Source organism: Pyrus communis, chromosome 13, assembly GCF_963583255.1.
Source record: "Pyrus communis chromosome 13, drPyrComm1.1, whole genome shotgun sequence".
In the NCBI taxonomy this organism is placed as follows: domain Eukaryota; kingdom Viridiplantae; phylum Streptophyta; class Magnoliopsida; order Rosales; family Rosaceae; genus Pyrus; species Pyrus communis.
The window spans coordinates 24,142,208-24,154,050 of NC_084815.1; the positions used below are offsets into that span (position 1 = coordinate 24,142,208).

At 38.6% G+C, this 11,843-nt stretch overlaps 2 protein-coding genes across 2 annotated transcripts; both read right to left on the bottom strand.

Moving 5' to 3' along the window:
• Positions 1-613: 613 nt before the first annotated feature.
• LOC137713568 (hexanoyl-CoA synthase) lies at positions 614-6,478 on the bottom strand. The gene is made up of 14 exons (XM_068452878.1): positions 6,100-6,478; positions 5,112-5,241; positions 4,762-5,033; positions 4,370-4,574; positions 3,577-3,617; positions 3,362-3,487; positions 2,973-3,046; positions 2,589-2,809; positions 2,340-2,434; positions 1,961-2,177; positions 1,689-1,814; positions 1,512-1,610; positions 1,114-1,326; positions 614-1,022 (listed from the first exon to the last, which is right to left on the bottom strand). The coding sequence occupies exons 1-14, from the start codon at positions 6,354-6,356 to the stop codon at positions 912-914; spliced, it is 2,187 nt and encodes a 728-aa protein (XP_068308979.1). The 5' UTR covers positions 6,357-6,478; the 3' UTR covers positions 614-911.
• A 2,257-nt stretch (positions 6,479-8,735) lies between these two features.
• LOC137712879 (calcium sensing receptor, chloroplastic) lies at positions 8,736-11,297 on the bottom strand. Its single transcript, XM_068452060.1, has 6 exons — positions 10,991-11,297; positions 10,612-10,857; positions 9,869-10,061; positions 9,445-9,586; positions 9,211-9,342; positions 8,736-9,083 (listed from the first exon to the last, which is right to left on the bottom strand). The coding sequence occupies exons 1-6, from the start codon at positions 11,204-11,206 to the stop codon at positions 8,834-8,836; spliced, it is 1,179 nt and encodes a 392-aa protein (XP_068308161.1). The 5' UTR covers positions 11,207-11,297; the 3' UTR covers positions 8,736-8,833.
• Between the last annotated feature and the right edge of the window lie 546 nt (positions 11,298-11,843).

The following is an 11,843-nucleotide window of genomic DNA, read 5'->3' on the forward strand; positions in this document are numbered from 1 at the left end:
TGCGCACCTTTTCTTTTTGCTTATTTACGTCAGTGCCCCCGAGAATCAATTTTAGTCACTTTGACCTTGTTTAACAAAAAATGTGTCAGTTACACCCAAAATGCTAGCATTGTGTCACTTTGTCCTATGTCGTTTTTTTATTTTTTTTTAATACATCGATATTTTTATAATAAGAGGAGAGAAAATTCGGCTAAACTACACAATGGACAACCTAATTTGGTATCGAGTTCGTCATTCATGAGATTTGAACCTAAAACCTCTTACTTACAAGTGAAGATGAATAACACCAGCCTCGTAGTACTTTGTCCTATCTCGTTATCTTCATTAAATTTTGTCAAATCATTGTGGCATTGATATTAATAAGCCTTTTGGTGGGAGGAGTATCCGCCGAGATAAAGATAGAGGGTGCATCATTGGTGTAGATTAGGAGTAGTTGAGGGGGAGCCGGGCGTTGGTGGTGTATCCGGTGGCGGCGGGGATGACATGCAGGAGACTGTACGGGTGAAGATGGGAGCGGTGGGGCCAAAGGACGTATGATTTTGGAAGCAAAACGTAATTTTAAGTACAAAAGTGAGATGAGAAAACTAGGAGTAACAAAGTGCGAATTTCATGATGCTTGAGAGTAGTAAAATGAAAATTAAGCAAGAATTACCCTATTTCCATTGACGAAAATCCTCGGATTTTAAATTGCAACAGTGCAGTAAAACGATTGTACAACAATGTAGAGCTGAGACGATGTTTGTACATCAAATTTATTTCTTCTTTCTGTTGGTACAACTTTGTACATGCTTGATATCGAGGGCCGCATGTAATTCAACAGTCTATGGCGCTGCGCGGTTCATATTCCGCTGCGCTACAAATTCTGGACCGTGACGTTTGGCACCGCCTTTACACGGAGGAGCACCCCATTGTCACAGCTTAGCACCTTGGTCGGGTTGAGCAAACTGCTGCCGCAAAATCCTTCGCATGACCTTATTTGTTGCTGTTCTTGGAAGAGACGGGAGAGGAACAACTTTGGAAACCTGCACGGCCAAAGGAAAAAGTCAGCAAATTATCCATACATATACAAATGTAGGGCATGTTGTTTGTTAACTTGGAGCAGGGGATCGGTACCTTGAACAACGGATTTAGTTTCTTCTGCACGGCTGAATTGAAGGACATTCTCAACTGATTCAAGTCTGCAGTTGGGTTATCCGAGTTCTTGAATACAACAGCAATTACTAGCTGCTCAGGCCCGCCTCCAGCAAGCGGCACTCCAATCGCAGCTGTCTCGAGAACTTTGTTATCAACTGCATTACAGATTCGTTCAATCTCAACCGAACTAACCTGGAAAAAGAAAATGGAGTGCATCAGAGCAAACGTATCGTGATTATAACTAGTTGAGTGCATTTCAGGCTAAGCTGTGTATACTTGGAACTTTACGTCAGAAGGTTTAGGTCAGAATATTTCATGTGCATGCGTATCCCAAATATTGAATTTCATTGTGTTTTCTCTCCAAAAGTAATGCCTACCTTGATGCCCCCAATATTCATTGTATCATCTGCACGACCGTGCGCATGATAGTAACCTCTAGATGTCCGTTCAAACACATCTCCATGCCTCCTTAACACCTTCATTTTGGAAAATCAGAGAAATTTTTATTGAGCTAGATGGTATATTGGTACGACGGGAAGAAGAAAGTCGCTCACCTTTCCATTCCAAATTGGCATTCCCTTGAAATAAATGTCATAATGATTAGCATTCAGTAATGTACTAGAAGCTCCAAACATGATAGGATCAAGCGCCAATTCACCAACCCCTGGCTCATTTTGGGGCTGCAAAAGAAGATGTAACTTTCTACAATAAGTAACGTGACCATGCTATACACGTCTACTGAAAAGTTGCACATCTACTGAAAAGTTGCTGCAATTTGAAAAGTAGAGACAAAATTTGTTCGAATGTGAGGTATTATGGTGCGTACAATAGGAGCACCATCACTGCCAAGAATATACAAACTGCAGCCCATAGCTGGTGTGCTAAAAGCAGCCAACGACTGAGCCTGCAAAAACGACCCAGTAACAAAACCACCACCAATCTCTGTACCACCACAGTACTCAATGATAGGCTTGTAGTGAGCCCTCCCCATCAGCCATAGGTATTCCTCTACATTTGATGCTTCGCCGGTGGATCCAAAGCAACTATCCCATTTCATAGGAAGGAAAGAAAAGAGATTATGGCTTGATCAACACCAATAGCAAAGATCATTACTGTCGTAAAACATATTTCATTCAAAATGCAATGCAAGAATCCAGATGTTCAGACTAATATGGTACATACCAAGGAAGACAACTAAAACTTACCGAATGGCAGACCAATCATAGCCGGAAACAGAATTTGTACTTTTCCATGACCGAACAATACTCGGGATTACACCAAGCATTGTTACTTTGGCATCCTGGCAAATTGCAAGAGTTTTAGTTCTAAGAAAGTATTTACAACTAAAATATCATATAGACAATTAATGAGAATATCTTATCATATATGTGCATTTTCTATCAAGCCAAAATACTTTTAATTTACTGTTCCTAGCATATAACAGAGCTAACTACCTGAACAAACTTGGCAAAGCTGGATCCAAGTGGAGATCCATTATATAAGGCAATGGAAGCTCCATTTAACAATGAAGCATATACCAGCCAAGGGCCCATCATCCACCCAAGATTTGTGGGCCAAGCAACAACGTCACCTATACGGATGTCCATGTGACACCAGGCATCTGCAGCAGCTTTGAAAGGAGTTGCAAGGGTCCATGGGATTGCCTTTGGATCCCCTACAGAACAGTTAAAACCCAAAATTAGGACTGTTGCTGGAAGTCGCATAACTGTTGGCTAATTTGAAAACTTAAATTTATCCACGACTTAACAAATTTTTCATTCGTGGAAAAGCAACATAGAATTATTGCAGGGCTAAGTTAAGTTCAATGTTAAAATTACCAGTAGTTCCAGATGAGAAGAGAATATTTGTAAATGCTTCTATGGGTTGTTCTACAGCAGCAAATTCATTGTCTCTGAAGATATGAAAAGGAACAATCCAACATCGGTATCAGAGCCTGTTGATAATTAGATTCTTTGAAGATAATTATGTAATAAGTCAAGTTATTTTAATGTACACAGACAGCATTGACAAACCCAAAGAGGATCCCATCCGAGACAACAAAATCGAAGGAAAACTGGTCCATAAACAAGAATGGAGATGGAATGAAACAACCTAACGTTGCCCGTCCAAATGTCATATTGGCTAGTCCACACACAATGGTATGCCAAGATTTTGTAATCATGCTGAATCATGCAGATTTCATAAAGGAAGAAAAAATAGTGCATACTTGAAATCTTTTACTGTTTCTAGAAAATCATGCCAGGAAATGTCACCATCACGCAATTTCGTGCTAGAACTGGAACCTTTGGTAAGAATAACGATTGCCATAGGAGACTCTGCTGCCACAATTTTACTGCACAATTGAAGCTAAATGTGAGACACGCTGTCTGGGAAACGAAAGCATGAAACATACTATTTCAACTCATAGCTAGAGTACTTCACCTATACAAGGGCAGACTTTTCTCGCCGCGTTTTATTAGATCCTAACCAAAAGAAAAGAAAAGACAAAGATTAAGAATTTGAGACTCAAAGGACTAGATTTGTAAAAGTCAAGTTTTCCTTGTTCAAGTTGGAAACTAGATCATGAATTGAGAGACTCAAAGAGCTACCAGTAAAACAAGAGAACTGTTTCCAAGTGACTTATACTAATACCAAAAACAAAGAAAATCAAACTACAAACAAAATTGGAAAACAAGGTGGCAGTGTTTCATTCAAAACTACCAAGTCCTTTTTATGTTGAAGCAAAAACATAAGACATGGAAAAAAAAAGGAAAGGAATAAGGACGAAAATATGGTAACTATACATATATAATCCTAAAGAAGCTGAGGCAATATCAAATTCGTTATGTAACAACCAGAACAAAAATCATCAAGTTAGATGTAAAACCCGAAAATTATTCAGTAATTTCAAGTGGAAGAAACAACAATGGAGCTAGTGTATGACATACATGGTCAATTGAGGCTAGCAAAAAGAGACTTCAACAATCAATGACAGAAACAAATGATATAATTCCATAACAGAGGAAAGCCTTGTTACCTATTTCTCATAGCATCCATGTTAGTAGAACAATCTCCCACTAGTACCTTGAAATTGAATAGAATACTTTTGTATCCTAACATGAAACTAAGGTATAGACCCACACCCTCCAGTTTACACATCAAGAGGATCGAATAGATTATGGAAAAATGAAAAATTAACATGCAGTGTTTCAGGTTATCCAGTGAAAAGATGGACCTGGGTAAATATGGCTTTTGCATCCGATATTTTAAGCCTTGTTGATATTTCAGGAGGAGCAAAACTATCAGCGATTGATACAACGACACATCCTGCCAGAACAATAGCCAGGTAAATAACTATGGAATTGACATGCATCGGCATATCAATTGCGATTGCAGAGCCTTTCTCCAAACCCAGTGCTTTTAGCGCATGTGCAACTAACCTGCATATTGTAGCACCAAAAATGTGTTAAACAAAACTCTTCTCTTTATAAATGCATAAATACACATACTCCCCTTTGTGTGTATTTCCCCTTTGTTGTGTGATAGGTGCAAATAAATAAGTAAACATATATTAAATCTCAAAAAGATTTCAACATGACAAAACTTAGATGATCAAAAGTAGCATACCAAACCTCTGTGCGCAATTCTTTAAGCGTCATCTTATTCAAAGGCAGATCATCATTTCCCTCATCGCGCCATATCACCATGGTATCATTCAAGCTCCTCTTACGATTTACAATCAAGCAATTTTTGGCCGGATTCCCAAACGCTCCAGGAAGCCATTGACCTCCAGGAACTAACAAATGCCCATCTCCAGACAAATTCTCGCGTAAAATGCATTGGGGAGGTGTATAAAAGGATGCATTCATCTCATCTAGTAGTACAGTTTTCCAATAAACCTGTCGAACAAAGACAGGAATCAGATATGTGAAATGAGTACCAAAGTGATAAACATCTCAGCATTCAATAAATACTACCTCAGGGTTTGACACCGAAAATTCCTGAAAATCCGAAAAGCTGGATATGGGATCCTTGTAACTAGAACCCAAGAGCTCATTTCCCCTCCTCTCAAGTAGCTGGCCAACATTTGTTAATCCTGCAGTCTCCCTTATCACACAAAAAGAAATGCACTTTCAGAATTTATTATCAAAATCTCAGTGTAAAAACTTCAAAGTTTCCTACTTTAACAACCCTCTAAACTCTAATGGCTTCATTTGTCACACGTGATTCATCGCCAAGAAAAAAACTGTGCACAACTTTTCCCCAGAACAACTTTTCCAAGGAACCAAACACTCCCCATAAGAGAAATGGAGCCGCTTTCATTAAAAATTGAAGTGCTTCCTGGAAAAGCACATGAAAGTCAGAGCATTTATAACCCAAAAGCATTTGTTTGGACAAATGTAGCGGCTTAGTGCTTTTGCTGCTCTGAAAGTGTTTTTGGCCAAGCACTTCCAAAATGGCCCTGACTTTCCTAATTGTTATACAGTTCACAGGCGTTTCGTCACGTAGGAATTACAGAAATCTTTTCCAGGAACCAAACACACCCTTTAAACTTTAAGCTCTTCTGGGAAGCAGTTATGTTCCTAAAAGCTTTTGCAGAAAGTGCTTTGGTTAGAAGATGGCGCAACTTTTACTAAAAATTGAAGCCTGCTTCCTAGAAAAGCACTTGAAAGTAAGTGCACGTATAACCCCATAAGCATTTCAGCTTTTTCTGTGAAATTATCCCACAAGCGTTTGTTGCTCTGAAACAGAAAGTGCTTTGGCCATTCTAAAACCGCTTCTAAACTATCAGAATTTCCCACTGGTTCGTTTGTTCGTTATGCTCACAGGCGCGTTTCATCACCAAGGAAACACACAAATTTTTCCAGGAAGCAAACACTCCCTCTAAACTTTGTAAGTAAATAATTTATAACTCCAAAACTAAAAACCAAATATCAAACTTTTTTTCTGGGTTGGAAAACTAACGGGTCAGGCATCCAGGCGGGCGGGTCGGGTCCGAAGTCCTTGTAGCAGCCGTAGTACAACATCCGGTGGAACGAGAAGGGAAGTTCGGGGCTGAGCACGTGCGCAGTGATATTGCGCCACGTCTCCGGAGTGGCAGCTCCGTAATTAGCGATGATATCAGTCAAACTTCCATGGAGTCTCTTCGCAGCACCCGATTCGATCCCCAGATCTTCGATGTCGGAAATTGTAACGCCGTCCAGGCTCTTATACGCCATCATCTTCCCGCCGCCGTCGCCAATAATTAGAAACAGAGAGAGAGAGAGAGAGAGAGAGAGAGAGAGAGAAATGAGCGCTAAGCTGGTGAGCTGGGTAAGTTGGAGGGATGGGGAGGTGGGGCCCGGTGCGTGGTGGTCGAGGGTGTGGCCCGTAGGGGTGGAAAAAATTCCCGAAAATCCCGAACCGAACCGAAAAAATCCCGATCCCAAACCAAAAATTTCCCAAACCGAAATTCCCGAAATTTTCGGGATGCTATCCCGAACCAATCCCAAAATTTCGGTATGGGATTCGGGATTGGCTTCTCGATATTTCGGGAATCCCATACCAAACCGAAAATATATAATATTAATTATTATATATATTTTTACATATATATATTATTCTTTTATAATTGATGCTAGTAGTTTCTAATTCATGCTCAGCAACCTAGAATGCCCTACACCTTGCATATTTTCATGTTCTGTTTGATATTCATGTGGATTTTATTATTACTGCTGCCATGGCTGATGATTTCAGAAGGCTTGATTCTTTTGTCTCTCAACAGATTGCAAAAAGAGTTTAATTAATTTGAATTTTGACTATGATAAAAAGAGTCAAGCATGCCAGTGTTCAATTAAATGGTAGTGTGAATGAAATGAAATTCCTAGTTCATGAATGTGTTCTTGAATTATATATTTGAAGAACAATTCATAATTTCATATTTCAATTTGGGATTCCCGATTTGTCCCAAAATCCCGAAAATATTTCGGGATTCCCGAAATTTGGGATTCCCGAAAATTTGGTTTGGGATTGGTCTTCAAATTCCCGTCCCGAAAATTTTCGGTTTGGGATTCGGGATACTAGTTTCGGTATGGTATCCCATACCGAACCACCCCTAGGTGTGGGTGCTCTACTTGGTTGTCAGTTGGCTGATTTTGGGTATGCGTGTGTGTGTAAGATAACAGCTTCTACTAGGTTGTTGGTTGGTTCATTTTTTCAAAATTTTTTAGAAGTTTTAACGAAACATTAACTACTATTTACTTACAATATTTTTTGTTATTTTAATTAAAACTTAAAGTTTTCAAATATTTTTTATTAATTTTTTTTTCTTTTGGAGCTTTTAGATTCAAGTCAAAAAACATAAATGATTTTTACGAGTGAGTTCAATTATTTAATTACATATTTTTATTTCTTTTATATTCATTTTATATTTTCTAAAAATATTACAAATCAATTAAAATCTTCTAATATTATGCATTTTCCAACTCCAAAAAATCTAATTAATATCTTACAAGAAAAAAAAAAAAACTAAAATACTAACATAAATCTATTTGCAAAACATTCTACCTTAACTCAAGTAACAAATATATGAATGTATTTTATACCTGTAAACAAGATGTGAAACCTAACTAAAAGGTAGAAGAAAAAAAAACATAATATACCTACAAGCAAGACACATTAATTTGTGATAGGTTGATTATAAAAAAGAATCTGTTATATAGATACATAAAAATAATTCCTATGATATAAGTTGATTATAAAAATTAAAAATATAATTTATAAATGAGGTTTAAAGCAGAAGGAAGAACAAGAAATAACAAAAATAAATAAATAAATAAAAAGAAATAATTAATGAGATAATTAGGAAGAAATTTAATTTTTATAATATATTATTTATCATTGAATAGATAATTATTAATAATTAAATAATTAAATTTAAAGAATTGGATTTATTTAAATAAATTGGACTATTTCAACTGTCGGCTAAAAAAATTAGACTTATATCAAGATTCTCCATTTTATTTGTTCTTTTGTTTGTGCTCTGTCGTTTCATGGGGAATCTTGTGCGTTTTATGCATGAAGTTGTTCTCTTCTGTAGTGTTCGGTGTTCCCTAAGACTTTGCATTCATTTTTTGCCCATTTAAACTCTTTATTTTTTGTGGAACTTCTATCGGTGTTACTCAAAATGTCATTGCTCTACATTGTGCCAAGTCCAGGAACCAAGACTTTAATTCAGTACCATTGCTCCAATTAATCCAACGTCAGATACCATTACTCTAATTTTCTCTTATAATTTTATTGGTTAAGACTTAGGCACGCGCAGTTTATGGTTCTTGTTGCATGCATGCACGTTGATAAATTGTTTTCTTGGAGAAATTTTTTATTGTGACCGAAACACGGATGGCACACCATGTGTTTTCATATAAGTGGTGGAAAATTTTACTTTTTAAGTTATTAACTTTTTAACACACATATTCTACCATTTGCATAATGACACGTAATATATCATCCTGTTCCGATCACACTGAAAAATCTCTTTCTTGGCGCAGTTGAAGTTCTGGTCTGAGGAGATGTTCAAAAAGTATATAAAGGGGCCAAATGCCCACACCATAACCTCAAGGTAGTACAAGTACTCGGTTATTGCCGTTGTACAAATGCTGTTTTACACGTTATGTACAAGATTTCGACCAGGAAGAACACGAAACAATTTAAAAGCTACTCAGTCGGATCCAGGAAGAAGCTTTCGACCGGACCGCGCTGACGTGCTGCTTGTGCCAAAACGTCCAGCCGCTGCCGGGATGACTCTTGATGGCGAAAGGACCTCCGCAAAAGATAAATTATACGAATCTGCGCCTAAACGGCTCTGTAACCATCCCTTGCTTCCTGAGAACCCATCTGCTACTGTCCAACAGTTCTTGAACCCTAGACTAGTTAGTGCTCTTGCAACTATTTTTCCTGAATCCGAGTACCTGTTTACGCGAAACAAGAACGAAAGCAATGTCACAACTCATAATTTAGCTACTAGTATGATCAAGAGAGCAATATCTATGTCAGGTAGTAATTTTAAGTGTTGGAGCTTAATACAAAAGAACTTACGAGTCCAGGATCACGATGTTGGAGCCTTTGTTAACTCTCTTGAGGTAAGAAATCTTCAGAGCGGCTATCTCTGCCTCTACCTTCTTCACGTTTCTGACAAGGCCTCGCAATTTGTTCGGTAGTTCTTCCAAACTGGAAAGAAAAAAAAATATTAGAGGCACCGAAAAGTTCATAAATCGGATGCAGAAGGGGTACAAATTAGAGGATTGAGGATGCCGAGGAGAAGTTACTCACGGAATGGGAATCATTTTGTTTTTGGCACTTGATGGTAGGCGGGGAATGCCTGCCTTGTCCTTGTCCTTCTCTGGTCGAATATCGATCAAAAGGTAATTCTTTGTTGATACGAGATCAAGGGTTTGAGCAGGAGTAAGCGAACCTGGAGTTAGTACAACGGAAAACCATATAACAATTAGTCCATCCCAGCTTCACAATACATGAATTTAGTAATAGTACCATCCAAATCAAAACTTGTTTCGAATAGGTGTTAAGTAAGCAAACCTAAATTTTAAGTACTCGAATTTGAAATTGATCGATATGGTGCGTAAATGCAGTTATACGTGCTATTTCAAGCAGAAGACGCCATTGTTTATTCTTGTTTCGAACATGTTTACTGTTATACAGACATGAAGCAATTCCATTTCGTAATAAGCTTGTATACCTTGGTAACCACGGAGGCTAAAAGAGAGAGCAGACCAGACGGGAGGAAGAAGGAGGTAAGCGAGGAATAAAGCTCCAGCAGTTCCGGCAATCACAATAGGATCTGCAGATGAGATGGTCTCGATAGTTGACGAAGCAATGGGCTTGGCCTCTTCGATTGCTTTGGTGGTCTCCCCTGCTACATCAGCTACCGTCTGAGACCAAATCGATCTTTCAGTCAGTGTATTTAATTTAAGTAAACGGAGTGCTTTGTACACAAGTCAAACCTTACAATCATCCATTTCCCAATAAGCAAGGGATTTTGCAGTGTCAATTTGTTCACATAAAAGTCTATGGAAGTGTTTTAATGCTCTACTAGAGATGAAGATTGTTGCATAGTGAACTGCTTCCGACTACATTATATCGATGAGAATGTTTCCTGACATAGTGAACCTAAAACAACTACATTTAGCGGTGTTTGTATCTCAGTTGGGAGAACTTGAGAGCATTCTCCCTAGCACCCGAGGTCCGAGTTCAAAACGAAAACTGCATTGCTCATAGATATCCAAAAGTCAGGTACTCAGAAATTAAATCTCAATCCGAAGTTCGAACCACACTAACCACTTATCTGACAAATTAAGTTAATCAGCAAACCCCTTGTGATTTCATATGTAGTGATGCTCTAAAATCAAGCAATTCATTGGGCTTTTCACTAATTTTTCGGCAGATCATTGCAAGTGGAAATTAAGTTGTTAAAGAATAAACCTTTGCAGCACTGAGAACAGGCTGTGTGTCAACCCCAGCGCCCTGGATTGCTTCTTGAGCAATCTTCGTAACCTCGGAAATTGCCGGAGAAGCAATCTTCAGCGCCTGCTCTCCGGCCTGTTTCGCAATAGGCAAAGCCACATCAATGCCGGGCTTCACTGCATTCAGAACAGCTTCCAGAACATGTGCTGTGCTGTCGAAAACGGTCGAACCCACTTGCTGTATCTGATCAATCGTCTGCTCCACCTGCCAATTCAAGCAAACAAAACAAGAAAGGTCAGAACTTTGAACAATTGGCGGCAAAAAACGAGAAAGATCAGAACTTTGAACAAATGGTGGCAAACCCAATTCAAATAAAACAGCTTTATACAATTCTTACTTCAGTGAGTGAAGAGACAATCTGGTCCTTGGAGAGGCTGAAAGCTTTGGCTTCAATGGGGGAGGTGAAGAGGGCTAAAAGGGAGATTGTGGTTGATGTTGGTAGGGAAACAGAGGTGGGTCTAGGCTTGAGAGAAAGTTTGGGTGTGGCCGGAGATGGTTGAGACAGGGAGGGTCTTGGGGTGGCGGAAGCTCTGATGGCCATCTCCACCGCCATCTCTGCCACCTCTCACTCAGTCTGAGTGGCAGAAGTTTGAGTTTATTTTAGATGGATCACAAGTATTTCTTATGTGGTGAGAAATAAATGGACAGGATAAGGAACTTTACTGTTTGGCCAGTGATCAAATGGCTTTCTTCCATCGGCTAATGATACCCACGTGGCATTTATTGTAAAGGACTCCACACCAAGCAAATCCTACGTGGCCTATTAGTGGTAGTTGGGGGTGAATGAGCCAATAGGATCCTCTTCGGATCTTTGGTGAGGATTCTGGAAATTTATGAATCGTGTTCGTTTATCGTACATCATACGATTAGTTTTTGTAAAGTACTGTTTATATTTATTTTTAAATAAAAATATTCAAAATAATTTTTAACTGCATGATATACGATAAATAAATATGATTCATGGATTCGCAGAATTCTCACAAAGTGAATCTGACAAAGATCCAAACTCACGAATGAGGATCATCCCTCTTTCTTTTTCTTTTTTTTTTCTTTGAACGAGGAGATTTGATCTCTCAACTCTCAACTAAGTAGTACAGCTCACAGTACGGATATATGAACCACAAAACCCCTAGGCCTTGTTCGGTCATTAGGGTTGGATAAGTAAAGATGTCTGCAGCGTGCATTCTCAT

Bases quoted from the DNA above. Each gene is read 5' to 3' on its own strand.
- LOC137713568 (XM_068452878.1), bottom strand. From the start codon at position 6,356: ATGATGGCGTATAAGAGCCTGGACGGCGTTACAATTTCCGACATCGAA. The intron at 2,435-2,588 runs GTAGTTAGCTCT...GCAATTTGCCAG, and splicing joins GCTTTGCCAAGTTTGTTCAG to GATGCCAAAGTAACAATGCT. The intron at 1,327-1,511 runs GTAGGCATTACT...TTCTTTTTCCAG, and splicing joins TGAATATTGGGGGCATCAAG to GTTAGTTCGGTTGAGATTGA.
- LOC137712879 (XM_068452060.1), bottom strand. From the start codon at position 11,206: ATGGCGGTGGAGATGGCCATCAGAGCTTCCGCCACCCCAAGACCCTCC. The intron at 10,062-10,611 runs GTTTATTCTTTA...ATTTGGTCTCAG, and splicing joins CTGTTCTCAGTGCTGCAAAG to ACGGTAGCTGATGTAGCAGG. The intron at 9,084-9,210 runs GTAAGTTCTTTT...TCGCGTAAACAG, and splicing joins AACATCGTGATCCTGGACTC to GTACTCGGATTCAGGAAAAA.